At 52.2% G+C, this 15821-nt stretch overlaps 5 protein-coding genes across 5 annotated transcripts; 3 read left to right on the top strand and 2 right to left on the bottom strand.

Moving 5' to 3' along the window:
* Positions 1 to 633: 633 nt before the first annotated feature.
* Positions 634 to 5634, top strand: AAFC00_000450 (uncharacterized protein; the record flags this gene model as incomplete). Its single annotated transcript, XM_069344279.1, has 1 exon — positions 634 to 5634. One exon carries the CDS (start codon positions 634 to 636, stop codon positions 5632 to 5634), a length of 5001 nt encoding a protein of 1666 aa, XP_069200284.1.
* Positions 5635 to 6075: 441 nt separating this feature from the next.
* Positions 6076 to 8378, bottom strand: AAFC00_000449 (uncharacterized protein; the record flags this gene model as incomplete). The annotated part of the gene is made up of 3 exons (XM_069344268.1): positions 6076 to 7805; positions 8033 to 8228; positions 8301 to 8378. 3 exons carry the CDS (start codon positions 8376 to 8378, stop codon positions 6076 to 6078), a joined length of 2004 nt encoding a protein of 667 aa, XP_069200283.1.
* A 388-nt stretch (positions 8379 to 8766) lies between these two features.
* On the top strand, positions 8767 to 10311 carry AAFC00_000448 (uncharacterized protein; the record flags this gene model as incomplete). The annotated part of the gene is made up of 1 exon (XM_069344257.1): positions 8767 to 10311. The coding sequence occupies one exon, from the start codon at positions 8767 to 8769 to the stop codon at positions 10309 to 10311; it is 1545 nt and encodes a 514-aa protein (XP_069200282.1).
* Positions 10312 to 10730: 419 nt separating this feature from the next.
* On the bottom strand, positions 10731 to 11452 carry AAFC00_000447 (uncharacterized protein; the record flags this gene model as incomplete). Its single annotated transcript, XM_069344244.1, has 2 exons — positions 10731 to 11188; positions 11287 to 11452. The coding sequence occupies 2 exons, from the start codon at positions 11450 to 11452 to the stop codon at positions 10731 to 10733; spliced, it is 624 nt and encodes a 207-aa protein (XP_069200281.1).
* Positions 11453 to 13908: 2456 nt separating this feature from the next.
* On the top strand, positions 13909 to 15376 carry AAFC00_000446 (uncharacterized protein; the record flags this gene model as incomplete). Its single annotated transcript, XM_069344233.1, has 5 exons — positions 13909 to 14070; positions 14181 to 14577; positions 14657 to 14774; positions 14828 to 14895; positions 14994 to 15376. 5 exons carry the CDS (start codon positions 13909 to 13911, stop codon positions 15374 to 15376), a joined length of 1128 nt encoding a protein of 375 aa, XP_069200280.1.
* Between the last annotated feature and the right edge of the window lie 445 nt (positions 15377 to 15821).

The raw sequence follows: 15821 nt of genomic DNA, 5'->3' as shown, positions 1-15821 counted from the left end.
CCTCGGTGCATGGGATTTGTCAATGCTAAGGTAGAATTGTCCGAGTGGTTCCCTAGAGAATCACTCGACCACCAACCAAGAAAGAACAATCAATCGCTCAGCAATTAATTCAGATGAGTTTTTTGATCAGGTATGCTTTTGCTTGTGTACTGGGTTGAATTACCGACCAAAGGAAGATACACACAATATATATGAAGTATATCTCACAACCTCGCTGATCGTCCATCTACAAGTAGGGAAGAGAAATGGTCTGTGCTTCTGTGCACCTTCCATGGGCGTCACGCTTTCTATCCACGAGTCGTGGCTAAGGTAAGGTATTGTCTTATTCATTGATGGTATTGTCACCGGTATAGCCAGACACCACGCGCGTCTTCAATCAATTAATAACAACACCACCAATAATATCACCATCGTACTCTCACTTCCACGACGGGCCACCATTTTCACACAGCGCACAACAACATCCACGTCGACGTTCATTCTCTCGCATCAAGCACACATCTTCGATCCACATCTCGCAAAGCGAAGACTCGTTCGCCACCGCTGCTTTCCCCTCAAGAGCACTGCTCCAGTCAACCCAGGAAATGAGAAAAGGATCAGGAGGAAACTTATAGGCAGCGCGCAGGAGGCGCCATGTCGTCTGGCTACTTTGATGGAGCGCTTCCTCCCCCCGAAACCACAACCGACCTGGGCTTCACCGTCGTACAGCAGCGCGTCAATTTCAACGTGGACTTCGCCTCCAGATCCATCTCGGGAAGCACCGAAATCACCATCCAGCCCTCGTACAAGGACCTCAAGGAGATTCGTCTGAACTGCCGACAGGCCCGCATCACCGAGGCGCGCATCGAGGGAAAGACTGCCGCCCTCAACTATGTCGACCCTTACGAAAGGCTGCGCGTGCGCCCCAACTCCACCATATACCAGTATCAAGATCTGCGCAACAGAATCGAGCCCTACGTCAAATTACCGCCCGAGTCAGAGCTGGTCTTGACCATTCCCTCGCGCGTCCACATTCAGGAACTGCAGAATGATCCTGCGGCCCTCGCCCGCATCTCTCTCGTGCGGCAAGACAGCGACAATGGTCAGGGTGGCGCCGAAACCCCCCAGACATCACACGCCCAGGACTTGGCCAAGTTTGCGCCCTTGAAGGTCTTCCTTGAATTCAGTGTGACGGACTTCAGGGATGGAATACATTTTGTTGGTTTCGAAGATGGCGATGGCCGATACCCTCATCTGTATACGATGAACAGCATCATCCCTGGATCCACGAGCTCCATCTTTCCCTGTGTTGATGATCTCAACATGCGTTGCATGTGGGACATTTCCGTGCGCTGTCCAAAAACACTCGGAGATGCCTTCAGGAAGCACACAACGCAAGACAAGGATCAGGATGTTGTCATGGCTGCAAATGAGCAAGTTGAAGGAGTCCGGGATGAATACCTGATCAATCTCACTGAGGAAGAGCGTGCCCTCGACATTATTGTTATTGCTTCCGCAGACTTGACCGACGATATTATTGATCCCCAGGATCCCACCATGCGAACCGTATCCTTCCTTCAGACGACACCGGTGTGTGCCCGACACATTGGCTTTGGTGTTGGTCCATTCGAGCACGTCGACCTCTCGGAATTCCGTGAAATGGACTCGGACGATAAGATCGGCCAGAATGCCATTCATGTTCACGGTTACTGCTTACCAGGGCGGGCGGATGATCTACGGAACACGTGTATGCCTATGGCCAAGGCGATAGATAATTTCACCCTGGACTACGGCTCATTCCCCTTCACCAACTACAAGATGCTCTTCGTCGATGATTTGGTCCAGGACGTCGCACACACCGCCTCGCTTTCCATCTGCAGCAATCGATTGCTATTCCCCGATGACGTTATCGAACCGCTTGACTCCAACACGAGGATCTTGATCCATGCATTGGCCAGTCAGTACATAGGCGTGAACATCATCCCGAGGGAGCCTACCGACCTATGGGTTATAACTGGCGTCGCCGGTTTCATGTCCGACTGGTTCATGAAGAAATTGGCTGGTAACAACGAGTACCGTTTCAGACAGAAGCTTGCCTCAGAAAAGGTATTTGAACTGGACCACGAACGTTATTCCATTTATCAACTTGGCGGTGTGCTTGACATTGATCCTTCCGAGTATGACTTTCTGGCCCTCAAAGCTCCTTTAGTGCTTTTCATATTGGATCGACGACTCGCCAAGGCCAGTGGGTCTGCGGGCATGCTACGAATCATTTCCAGACTGATCTTGAACGAAAAGACTGGAGATCTCGAGAATGGAGAAATATCGACGGATTTCTTCCAAAAGCTTTGTGAGAAGCTCGGTCACCAGAAGCTTGATCCATTCTTTCGACAGTGGGTTTTGGGCGCCGGATGTCCCATGTTCCGAGTCAGCCAAAAGTTCAACAAGAAGAAATTGGTCGTTGACATGCGGATATACCAGATTCAGTCCGAGAGAAAGACTAAGCCGAAGCTTGAGACCACAAACTTCATGCGCGAGATAAAGGAGCAGGTCTCGGAGGCGTGGGCTCCTGGTGTCCAACCGGTCTTCACCGGATCCATGACGATTAGAATTCACGAGGCCGACGGCACGCCGTATGAACACATTGTCGAGATCAAGGAAGCGTACACGCAGATAGAGATCCCGTACAACACAAAGTACAAGCGACTCAAGCGATCGAAGCGCGCCAAGGAGCGTGCGTTGGCAAAGACCGACACTACGGATGGCGCTGGAGAAGCGGAAAACGACGTTCTGCTGTACTGCCTGGGAGATGTCTTGCAATCAGAAGACGACGTTCAGGAGTGGCGTCTAGTCGATTGGCCCAAAGAAGAAGAAGACAGAATGGGCGAGGAGTCTTACGAGTGGATCCGTATGGATGCCGATTTCGAGTGGATCATGAAGATGCAGCTTGACATGCCAGACTACATGTATTCTTCTCAGCTACAACAAGACAGGGATGTTGTGGCACAATACGAGTCTCTGCAACACATTGCAACGAAAATTCCAACGCCGCTAATGTCTACCATCTTTATACGAACACTGATGGACAGCCGATACTTCCATGGTATACGTACACTTGCTGCTGCTGGATTGGCAAGATGCGCTCTGGCGCACTTGAATTGGGTCGGGTTATACCATCTCGAAAAGGCATTTCAAGAGTTTTTCTGCATACCAGGCTCGTCCATGCCTCGGGCCAACGACTTCTCTGACCGCACGTCCTACATCATACAATGCGCGATACCGAAGGCGATGTCGAGAATTCGAGATCCCCGAGGAAGAGCGCCAGTGAGCGTCAGGCGTTTCTTCGTTGAGAAGCTGAAGTTCAACGACAATTCGAACAACGAGTTCTCTGATTGTTTTTATGTGGCGACACTGATGAGCTGTCTTGCCGACACTCTAGTTGCTTCAGAAGTCCCCCGCGACAGCATCCGCACTGCTGATGGATATGAGGACGATGATATATTGGAGGAGATCCAAGCAAACAAGAGTATCAAGCAAGAAGCGCTGAACGAACTGGAACGGTACCGAAGGATCGATGAATGGATAGCTTCCTATCAGAACGTCTATTCGGTTACTGCACTCAATTGCATGCAGAAGCTTCAAATGGTCGGCGCGATTCCCAACCAGCTGAAGCAAATCATGTTGTACACTCAGGCAGGAAACGCTGATGATGTGAGATTGACCGCTTTCAGCAGCATGGTCAATCTTGGAATCTTCGCAAAGAAGCCTAATACGCTGAAATACCTCTTGTTCAGCATCTCCGATGATTTGTCCCCATACTTCCGAGACCGACTGACTCGAGTCTTCGGCCGCGCCCTGGGCAGCATTGCAATCAAAGGCGATGAGCCCGGTAAACCTGCACCCAAGCCCGCGGCAGATTCTGGCCTAGAGTTGGAGCAGGAAATACCGATGGATGTCGAGCCGCAAGAAGTTGTGAGCAAGAGTCCACCCGAACTGGCCCTAGAGGCGCTTAAAACTGCACTGCAAGATAATGACGTGTTCAAGCATGCATTGTGGCAAGTGATCCAGTCGCCATTATTCACATTAGCTGAGGTCGTTGGCTTCCTTGATATTGCAGCACTGCTCTATGAGCCATCCACAGCACTCATGGTCAAGCTTCGCTATCCGCGACACAGGAAGCTAGTATCGAGATATGCCCGCGAGGACGTTATGCCAGGCAGAAAAAGCTTAGTGCTTGTAATGAAGGAGACAGAAATGTACAGGACCACTCCAGTGCATGGTCTTGGCCTAGAAGCATGGCAATTGATTCAGCAGCATCACCTCAAATGGACGGGTCCGCTGTCCAAGGCCGTGCGAGACCATCAGAGAGAAGCCAAGCAACACGACAAAGATCACAAAGCACAGATTGCTGCATTGAAAATGCAGATTCAACAACAATCTCAGGCATTACCGAAATCTAACACAGCCATGTCACCTCCAGCACTACCTACTCCTTCATCAGGTGGGCCGAAGATCAGCTTGAAGAGGAAGCAAAGCACCGTGTCCGAAACGAGCATTCGTGCCAGCAGTCCCAAAAGGCAGGCTTTCTCCCCACCAGCTCCTGCTCCAGCACCCGCACCGCCTCCAGTTGTTGCTCCAAAGCCTCCTCGCAGCCCGACCATCACCAAGACCAAGAATGGTCGTAATTCGATCATTGCTCGTCTCAAGATCGGCCCGGGGAGACCGTCCAAGATTGTGAAACTCAAGATTGCACATCCAGACCGATTGCGTTCCATTCTCTCCAAGAAGCCGCGGCCGACCCTCAAGGTCTCGACAGGGGACGGCGGTGGCAGCAGCAGCATCACAAAGAGACCATTCGTAGCGACACCCAAGAGCACACCGACCTCAACAACGATAAAAATGACCACCCCTCTACCAGCATCAACCGCATCCGCAATCGCCGCCATGCCCAAATCCACAACGGCATCGACAACACCGGTCCCACCAGCGTCCAGCGGCAGCGACTTTTTCTCCTCACCCGCAGTCCAGAGCGCAGCATCCGGAAACCAAAACTTTGGCGGCTTCCGTTTCTACGGCGGAGGAAGCACCGCCTCGGCGGCCAGGATCAAAACCGAAGACGAGCCTGCATCCGGCATATCGCCAATGACGTCTTCATGGACCTCTGCCGCCAAGAAAGAAAAACACGGAGGAGGAGGAGGAGGAGGAGGAGGCAGTGTGTCCGGCGGAGCTGCCTCTGGCGGTGTACCGTCAAGAAGCGCAACGCCCAAAATCACATTTTCAAGATCAGGCACTCCTGCGGGAGGGACTGGGAACGGCGCCTACAGATCAGGCACTCCCAAGTCTTTCAGTGGTGGCGGCGGTGGTAACAACAGCGCCGCGAACAGCAGAGCCGGCACACCTATATCTGCAATTGGAGGAGGATCGTCGTCGTCTTCGTCATCAGTAGCAGGCATGAAGAAGAGCGCGGCACCCACGTCGTCAGGGTTCGGAGATAAAGGTGCGTCGAAAACTTCTACTAGTGGACCGAGCGGAGCAAGACCATCAGTGGCGGGAAGTGCAGCTGGAGTAACGGGAGGAGCCACTGCGTCTTCGCCTGCTGAACCCACCGAGCGCAAGAAATTCAAGCTCAAGCTGGGCAAGAAACCTGGTCCCTAGTCAGCGAAAGAAATCAAGAGACAACACAGAGAGGGTGAAAGTGGAGAGACGGAGGAACGGGGAGGGAGAGAAAGACGTATGTACACACATATACATAGATATCGTTCTATGGCCAGAGAAGAAAAAGAAACGAAACAAATTCAAAAGGACGATCTTTTCGATATCGATTTGCGTCGATGTAGGCTGTTTGTTATATGTGTATACTGGAATGTACACGATGGAATGAGATCCGGATAGGATTCATCGGTCCGTCAACACATTTTGCGACATTGGAGTGGGTTGTCGCACATTTATTATCAGACTACCAAGTGACGGCGGTAACGGTACCCTAGTCTTCACTCCTTCACGACACAGAACACGATACTGACGAGCTGACAAGATCAGACGATCGTTCTGAAGCTCGACAAACCCCCGCTCTGTCCACAACAGCGAGGAACAGATTCACTTAAACCCCTCGACCTCAGTCAACGAGTCCACAGCCGCCCTGCCACCAATCATGCCGGTAGTAGCAACGAGCACCTTCCTCTTCTCGCCCAACTGCCTGCCCACGAACCTCAACGCCGCGACTTCAGCAAACGTGACGCCGCCGAGAAAGAAGACGATAGTCGTTTTCGGAGGGCCGTTGTTCGCGGCGGCGCCGCGCAGGACCTGGCGCGCCTGCGTCGCTTCGCTGTTCGACCCTTTCTGCATCTCGTCCACGGTGGCGCCTTTGATGCGACTTAGCAAGTCTTCGAAGCCGCGCCACCCGCCTGCTGCTTGCGGAGATGCGGATCCGTTCATTGCGGCGGCGAGGGCGGGCGTGCGTGAGTTGGCGATTTGCTGGATATACTGTTTCTGCAGCACGCATTGGACAAGCCGCACGCTGAGGGGCGCGTAGCCCGAGAACACATAGGCGATGTCCGAGGGGTCTTGCTCGTCGACTTCGTCGAGGAAGAGCTTGAGTTGCTTGCGTACGGCGTTGTAGTCTGTCGTGCCTGAGTTGACGCCGCCCATGGGGTTCAGGTAGCCTGTGTTCGCGGCGCGTTGGGTGAACAGACCGGCTTTCTCGAGGTTCGCGAACGTCAGCAGGTGTTGGTAGCCGTACGCTTGTAGGACTTGGCGCTTGAAGTGCTCGAAGTCGCGTTGGCGCAGGCCGCCGGCGATGCAGGATTCGAGGCATAGGAGGCGCAGGATGAGGGAGAGGGGGACGTCGCGCGCGATTAGTTCTTCGATGTTGTCGTGCATGCTGCTTGGGTCGGAGCCGACGGCTAGGTTTTGTTGCACTTCGAGGACGCGCCCGAAGATGTCGCTTCGTGTTGTCTTCATGATTTCTTCTGCTAGAGAGGTGTGGATTTTCAACGACGCTTGCTCGGCTTGGTAGGAGGGCAGTTTTGCTACAAAAGACTTCAGGTCCGAGATGGATTGGTCTGCCTTGTGTCGAGCTTCGTAATCAGACTGTAATCGGCGAGCGGTCTGATTGAGCAAAGGGCCAACGACGGCGAAATTGGAGTCGCGCAAGGTAGGGTACAGTTTATCCGAACCATCAAGCTGCAGCTTGCGCTTCATCCCCGTTTGAGCAGCGGCAGTGGTGTTTTGCGCGGCGGACGAGCCTTGCGGACGCGGCTGTTGCTGAACAGACCCCACGATCGAGGTGTCAACTTCGGCTTGATTATGGTGTATCCCAAACACCTCATCTATCAACCCTTCGTATGTGAGCTGAGTGAGTAATGTGGTAGTGAAATCGACCTGGCGATCAATAATGATGACGTTGTCGACAACAGCGCTGGGTGTTGTGCCAAAGGACGTAAAGGACGACGTCGAGGATGCATTAGTGTCTTCTTCTGCGCGCATCCGCAAAAGCAGATCTGCCAGCTTTTTGGCATTGTCGCCTTTACCAAGAATCCGCGGGAACAAGCCGGTAGACTTTTGCAGCAGCATCAGAGCCTTGGCCGCATGGAAGATGCAGGACGGATCCTTGCGCAAGTAGAGATCGCTGAAGGACTCATCCAGCTCCAATGAAAGTAGATCCGGTTCTAGGGGAATAAAGTATAGCGGACACTCGGCTATCGTGACCTCGCCGAGAACACCATTCTCCTCCAATACACGATCACTGACCAGGGTGCGTCGTGGTACCCAAAAGACAGAAAAGTCGTGGCTGACGTCGCTTTTCTGTCGAATCTCTTTTATCGAATCTACAATCATGTCAGCACCTTCTGATGGCGAGGCTCGAATGAACTCTGAACAAGGACGCTAATGTATTGATGCAGAAGAGGACGTTGTTATGGGGCACAAGACTGAGTGGGCAGGGTGGCAATGATACCTGCGCACTCTCTTTTTGGCCCGACAGTAGATTTTCGAAGATACAAACAGGGATAAGGACAGGAAAAGGAGCAGTGTGCATATATTTGTTTTCACTCACCTGCCACCGCCTGGGCATGCTTAGGCTTCTCGGCCCTGGACAGAAAGATAACATTACGCTGTGACGAATCGACGTTGTGGTTCTCTATGTAGAACAGCTTATCGACGCCATATTCTTGTAAAGTACTGAACTTGACGAGCAGACCAACAGGACCTGCGAGAGCTCGTTCAATTACCAGGTTCTTCTTGCCAGGGACCTAGGACTGTCTGTCAACACGTGGTGCTCGAGGGCAGAAGATAACCAAGATGATTGGGCAAGCCTTACTTACGCTCTCGAGCAGTAACAGCAAGTCCCTGCGAGCTTTGTCGCTTATGTCTTGGGGATTTATATGCGTCTGTGGCGCCATTACATGTTTATTGAGAATATACCCTATACATTGATGACCGGGGTATAGTGAAGTGAGGTTGGAGCAGTCTGGCTTGGCGCGGGAGTGGATGAGCGAGTCATGCGTGACATCGGAGACGGGGGACCATGACCGAGAGATGAACCAACTTTTGTAGCAGGAAGGAAGTGGGAGTCACTCTCTTAGCCAGCCCCTCCTCAACCCCACTACATCTTTTTCTCCCATCGCCGGACGTTGATTTATGAGGGTCGTCGTCTCCCTCGCCAAACACTCTCGACTTTCTTTTCTGTCTCACCAATACACAAGGAAGGCCGCCACCTGCTTCGTCGCCAATCGCGCATTTTCAGCGTCAACGGGAAACAAGCAAGAGGAGACAGAAGAAGCAGACACAATGGGCAAGAAAGACGAGGGCAAGGGCGGTTTCCAGCTCAAGGTGCCAAAGGGCACCAAGGACTGGGATGGAAAGGACATGGTCATCCGCGAGAAGATCTTCGGCACAATCGCCAACGTCTTCAAGCGCCACGGAGCAGTCACCATCGACACCCCTGTGTTCGAGCTCAAGGAGATCCTGTCTGGCAAGTACGGCGAGGACAGCAAGCTCATCTACGACCTTGCAGACCAGGGTGGCGAACTGTGCTCCCTGCGCTACGACCTGACTGTCCCCTTTGCCAGGTGGCTGGCAATGAACTCGTCCGTCCAGAGCATCAAGCGTTACCACATCGCCAAGGTCTACCGACGCGACCAGCCCGCCATGACCAAGGGCCGCATGCGAGAGTTCTACCAGTGTGACTTCGACATTGCCGGACAGTACGACCCCATGCTCCCCGACGCCGAGATCCTGAGGATAGCGTGCGAGATCTTTGACGATCTGGGCTGGAACGGCAGATACACAATCAAGATCAACCACCGAAAGATCCTAGACGGCATATTCTCCGTCTGCGGTGTGCCACAGGACAAGCTGAGAACCATTTCATCAGCCGTCGACAAGTTGGACAAGCTGCCGTGGGAGGAAGTCAAGAAGGAGATGGTCGTCGACAAGGGCCTGGACGAGGAAGTGGCAGACAAGATTGGCAAGTACGTTGTGCGCAAGGGAGGACGAGAGCTCCTCGCCGACCTCAAGGCCGACGACACTCTCTTCTCGAACGAATCTGCCAAGCTCGGCCTCGAGAACATGGAGCTCCTCTTCAACTATCTCGAGAGCTTCGGCGTCCTCAACCACATCTCCTTCGACATGTCACTAGCACGCGGTCTCGACTACTACACTGGCGTCATCTACGAAGTCGTCACCGAAGGCTCAGCACCCAAGGCTAGCTCAGCCGGCGCCGCAAAGGCCAAGAAGGAAGGCAAGCCCAAGAACGACGACGAGGACCGCAGCAACGACCCGAGCGTTGGTGTCGGCTCCATCGCCGCAGGAGGTCGCTACGACGAACTCGTGGGCATGTTCAGCGGCAAGCAAAACGTGCCCTGCGTCGGCATCTCCTTCGGCGTCGAGCGCATCTTCAGCATCACCAAGTCGCGCATGGAGGCCGACGCCAGCGCCAAGGCGGTGCGAACAAACGAGGTCGACGTCTACGTCATGGCATTCGGCGGCAAGGGCTTCGACGGCCTGCTGCCCCAGCGAATGGCGGTGGCCAAACGTCTGTGGGACGCCGGCGTCAAGGCCGAGTTCAGCTGGAAGGTCAAGCCCAAGCTACCACAGCAGTTCAAGGCTGCCGAGACCAACGGCGTTCCCTTTGCTATTATCCTCGGCGAGGAGGAGCTCAAGGCCGGTCAGGCAAAGTTCAAGGAGATGGGTCTGCCTGATGGACACCCGGAGAAGGACGGTGTGCCCATCTCCATGGAGAACCTGGAGAAGGAGGTCAAGGAGAAGATTGCGAAGAGCCAGAGCAGCGCCGTTGAGACCATTGCCGCCAAGACTGAGACTCTGAGCTTATAGGTGTCAGACCTGCAGCCACGTTATAGATGGCAAAGAGTCAATGATGGGATAGAAGTGGAGGTCGACCATGGCAGCTTTTCCCTGCGCGCTGGGACAGATGTAGGCTTTTATCATCATTGCCGCCTCCCACAAGAACGATATTTAAAAGCTTTAGCAAAGGACGAAAAAGTCTTGTCCTCTACGATATACAGGAATTCCAAAAATGATGGAAACCCCCTTTACGCAAATGCAACTTAAAGGTCTCATGACCCAGACCAGACCACCGGAGTCACCGATAGCAAAGCGAAAAGTTGTGGTTGTTTGACTGTCGAGGTCCTACTCTCACAAGGAAGTTTTTATGTCTTGTCCACTACCTTACTTTTCCTATCACTAGAAAGATGACACACATACTCCCCTGATGCTCCCTCCCTCCTAGTCCTCTAAACAGTATTATTCTCATTCTGAACCGTGAAATAATTCGCCGCAATGGGCTTGCCCAACTCCTCAACCAGCTGGGTGACATTAAAGCTCATACGGTGCATATCAGCCGGATTAGCATAATACTCCTCTGCGCCAGCAGGACTGACCCAATCGGCCGGCTGATCAAACAGATACAAGATATAATCATGAGGCGCATCGTTGAGCGTCGGCATAGGGCCCTGATAGTCGGCGAGAGGAGGCGACGACGCGCTGAAGTCGCCTGTGCCATTGGTCTGCGACACGTTGTCCTGCCACCAGTGCAGACGCGTCGTGCGGTCGGCGCCGAGGCCTGGGAATAGAGACGTGGGATCGGACGTCTCGACTGCGCTTCGGGGCACGCGCACGTCGATCAGTGCGAAGACGTAGGTCGAGGGGTAGATCGCTGGGGAGTACACTCGGGGTTGTCCTGCGTCGACCACTTTTTGGTTGAGGGCATGGCTGTTAGTTCCGGGCTCTCGGACGCTTTCAGGGCACATGTCGAGAAGGGAGATAGAGCAGATGAAGGAGCAAGCTTACAGGATTGAGGAAGCAAAAGCCCCGCCGGCGTCACGGCTGTTGATCCAAACTCGATACCGATGGAGGTGTTCGCCGTAGGTTCCCACCCTGCTGGGGTCTGGCAGAAGGCCATCAATGGGCCTGAGGTTGCAGCAGCCCACGCAGCTAGATGCTTGATACTCGGCATTTTGGTCTAGATGTTACGTTTCTCTTCCTTTGAGTATGACCGCGTGATTTCTCGACCTTGGTTACCAACAGAATATCAATTGGCAGAACGGTGGACTGATTGTGAGGAGAGTGGAAAGATAAAGGCTCTACGAAGCCAGCTATTAATGGGATTACCAACCACCGCTTTCGCAGTGGTCAATGGTATTGAAACTTAATCATAGTTCTCTCGCCATGAAGGGTTTACTTGGTCTGGAATCTTATTTACGGGACTTGCTGGGCTCAGACCTACAGTAGTTGGAAATCAATATGTGCTACTTCTATGCCTGCCCACCGAGGCCCCATAACGTCAAGTTCCACCGGGATTCACTCCCGGTGGGCCATATGGAAAAGATGAAGAATATGGTCTGAGCTGTAGCTGCCATTACACCACTCGTCGCCTACCTTCCCTATTCTAAAAATGTGGGACGACTTGGTGGGCCCCTTCTTGAATCCAAATCGATATGTGCCGGGCTAGGTCGGTCCTTTGTAGATTGTCCATCATTTATGGGGACACACTATCTCGCCGACTTCATTGTGCATATACCAGTCGCGACCCTTAGAGCGATATAAGAAGACCGTCTTGGCTAATACTATACCTGTACGATATGGCCAGACAAGATATGGCCAGACAAGATGCGACTCGATAGGGAAGGTCAAGGAAAGGTGTACACAGACGTATGGTTAGTATCCACTTGCTGCACCTAAGCCTTCGTCTAACAGCTACTTGAGGTTACAGCTGCCGCGGTTCGTACCTTGTATTGTCTAAGCGAAAGCCGCAAGGGCGAACTGGTTCGTGGATCCCCGTAACGGCGCTTCTCGGCGACAACAGAGTTCGTCATTAGATTGCAGGTCCGCATAGTCTCAATTTTTATGAGTCAGTGACCTTCGCGCCTGTATGCAATCTTACGATAGACAAAAGGGTCGTCTCCGAGAGCCATAATTAATGGAGATCAAGACGAGATTGTGTATCTGGGGCGTAGACCATATAACGTAGATGTGCGACACACCACGCGGGCCAGCAGTTCGACGAGTACCTTAAGTGGAAGGTGGAATTTGTACGGCACACAGAGCTGAGTCCAACGCTTTTATCCGACCAAGTTTTACAATACACAAATGTTCCTTCCTAGTGCTTACGCGATTGTGAGCTTGTCTCACCTTAAAAGATGCACAACACTACCCTAAGCACTCTTCCGCCGCTCTTCCCGAAACGAAGGCTTAACGATGAAGAATCGACACCACCAGCACGGAGACCCTTCGTTCGCTCCCGGTAAATCTGTGCCCTCGATTCTCCGTGCTCCAACACGTGCTACAATGACAGTGCGCCCACGCACATCGCAAATCCTGACTCGGTTGACTCCAAAGTCAGAAAGATCGAGGTCAAAGCAACGTGCAAGCTTTAGTCCAATCCCTCACATCAACCATACCAACGGAAAAAACGGAGATCTTTCTGGTGTCGAACATTCCACGAATATGTAGACTAAATGACATGCTGGGGGTCTCGGAGGATTACGCACAAAATACATCTCGCAAGATTACCCGCAACAGGGTTAATCGTCCGTGATAAGGTTCATAGGCATTTCTCCCATCATGCAAGTAATATAGAGAACAAGCAAGCGGGTCCTCGGCCTCGGCTGATTCTTGGTTGTTTCTGTCTCGCTTTTCAACTGGTCGCTTAACAAAAGGCGGCGTGCATATGCTGTATTCGTTCATTAAACTAGGTATGCATCTTGGCATTGGGGGATAAGAAAAACCATACGACTTGCAGGCCTGATGGCTCTCGATCGTTTAGCGCATCTTCGGAGCTAAAATGATCTGCCGCATGGGCTTTGGTCTATCTCGAGAACCAACTGATGAAGTCTAACTCCCACAGCATGCCCTATACAAGTACTATATACAGCACATACAGGTACCAGTATCACCCTACAAACCTTACCTCCTGTTCGGTTACGGACGTAACGCCTTTCTCTTACGGATCTCAAATTTATGGATTACGGGAGGGTGCCGGGGAGAGTGCCGGGGAACGGTTCAGGGAAGCCTCCGGTGTCTTGTACAGAATCGCACGACGTTCCGCAGCCGTTGATACTAAAAACTTAGCCAGTGCATGATTGCGGATCCGGCGGCGTGGGTGGGGTCATCTATTGTATATTCCCAGGCCTCGGGACCAACCTCTTTGCAACCACGTTGTGAGTGGGCTCTGATAAACCCTATGGATCCCATCATGTCCTGTGATCTGCACCCCTCCTCGCCATTCATTCGGGTCCAAGAAGCAGTATATGCGCGGCACCGGTGAACTACTACATCATAATCTTGCTCCGGTAAGACTCAGCTGGCGACCGTTGTAATCAAGAAGCATAAGAAAACAAATCCACTGGATTGAGGTTTCCTACATAGGTGTCGCATGATCCCTTGTCTGTGTTCTGCATAACGACCGTCGATATGTGGCTCGTTGCATTCGCTTGGGCGATGATATCGGCCTCGGTGTCGATCCTGGTTCTACGGTTCTGGGCTAGGACGGCATTCAATGCTGAGGCAGGCGGTCATCATAGATACAACTTTCGAAGGATCAATGCCTCGGATTGGTTCATGTTCCTGTCTCTGGTATGTATCTTCTTTCCGATTCTCGGTGCCTTTGGTCCTGTCCTTACGAACAATGGTTTTGTTCTCCGCATGTTATCCTGGACTCATTGGCTAACGAGTGACAATGAAAGATCTTTATTATCGGACATGCAATCTGCATAACCGGTGGCGTAGCTGAAGGCCTCGGTCGCCATGCGACGACATTGACAGAGAGTCAGCTGATGCAGACCAAGAAGTGGATTGCCATCACTAAAGGCTTCACCATTGTTCCCGCTACTCTAGGTCGTGTCTCCGTGGGTTTGGACCAGGGCAAGTACGTCAAAAACACGGGACGCAGCAAGCAACGGAACGCTTATATCGTGGTGCTGTCGGTCGTCGGTCTCAGTACTGCTTTCAACCTTGCCACGGTGGTGCAAGTATATACCGAGTGCGGAAAGGACTTTAGTGCAGTGTGGGATCCTGTTGTGGCTGCTACTGCTCATTGCCAATCTATGAGCATCGAGACTAATGTTGGATATGGCCAGAGTGGTGCGTTGCGAACCTGTGCATGTCACAGGGATCTTCGATCGTCTGTGTGATAGGAAGCTAACATCTGTTCATACGTCAGCCTTGAATTCTTTGGTTGACTTGCTGCTGTCTTCATTTCCGCTCCTGATCATCTTCAGTCTCCAGCTCACTCGACAGCAAAAGACGTCACTGTGCCTGGTTCTTATGGTCAGCTATGTGTAAGTGTCTTTGCTGATGATCATTCTTGGTGTGTACTGACCAAGTCTCCTAGCGCTGTTGCAGCATCAGTAGTGAAGGCCGTCGAGATCAAAGAACTCTCAAGCAGTACCGACATAACCTGTAAGCCCATCTTTCCACCTCAGCATCCCAAGCAGCAACAATCCTCGGACAAAAAAACAGGGTGTAGACCGTAGCACTAACACAATCCTCCACTGCAGACAACTTCGTCAAGCTCATGATCTGGGTGATCCTAGAAGCCAACATAATAATCCTCACCGGCTCACTACTCTCGCTGCCCTTACGGCCGCTCTGGAGCTGGATAACGCAGCAATCCTCGACATTCGGACCCTTTTCCTCTTCCCACGCCGCCATGACCATGGCATCAACCGCGTCCGGCGGCATCACGCGGAAAGCCAGCGTCGAGCTGACGAGCTTGCGACGCTACAGCCTCTCCGCTACGGGAGAGTTGGACTTGGAGCATCATAGCGCGGGGTCCTCGCAGGAGGATCTGGTCAAGAGCGCTGATGATGCGAATCCCGTGCGCGCGGCTGTGCATCCTGTCTTGCTGACTCATCATGCTGTTATTGCTGGTGGTCGATGATTTGTTTCTTTTCTGGTTCTCTTTCTTCTTCTTTTCTCTATAATTCTTTTTCTCTTATGAGATTTTGTTTTACTTTTAGGGGCTATTCCCCTTGCTTGTTTCTTTTGTTTCCTTTTATGCTGGGCTAGGGAGGATTGGGATGACACGCCATGTCTTCTATGAATTTAATTTCCTTCACGTACATGTAACTTTTGGACTGGGGTTTTCGGGAGATAGATGTATATACCCCAGCTGGAAGAGATGGTTGACAGGACAAAAGGGTTGGGACAGACAGCTAGACAAGACTTCTTAGGACGGAGCAACGGATAGAGACAGAGGGAAAATCAAAAGGAGGCAGCAATATGATTATTGAGATTTCTTGTTTTCGTTGCCCTCGAAATTAGTGTTCTTCGTTCACTTTATTCAGTCGAAAGGACACCAGTACCCCTCTCTCTCATCGTCATCG

This window comes from Neodothiora populina (genome assembly GCF_041146345.1).
Source record: "Neodothiora populina strain CPC 39397 chromosome Unknown canker_contig_11, whole genome shotgun sequence".
Classification (NCBI taxonomy): Eukaryota; Fungi; Ascomycota; class Dothideomycetes; order Dothideales; family Dothioraceae; genus Neodothiora; species Neodothiora populina.
Note: the sequence above shows the minus strand (reverse complement) of the source record. Positions and strands in the feature narration are given on the sequence as shown.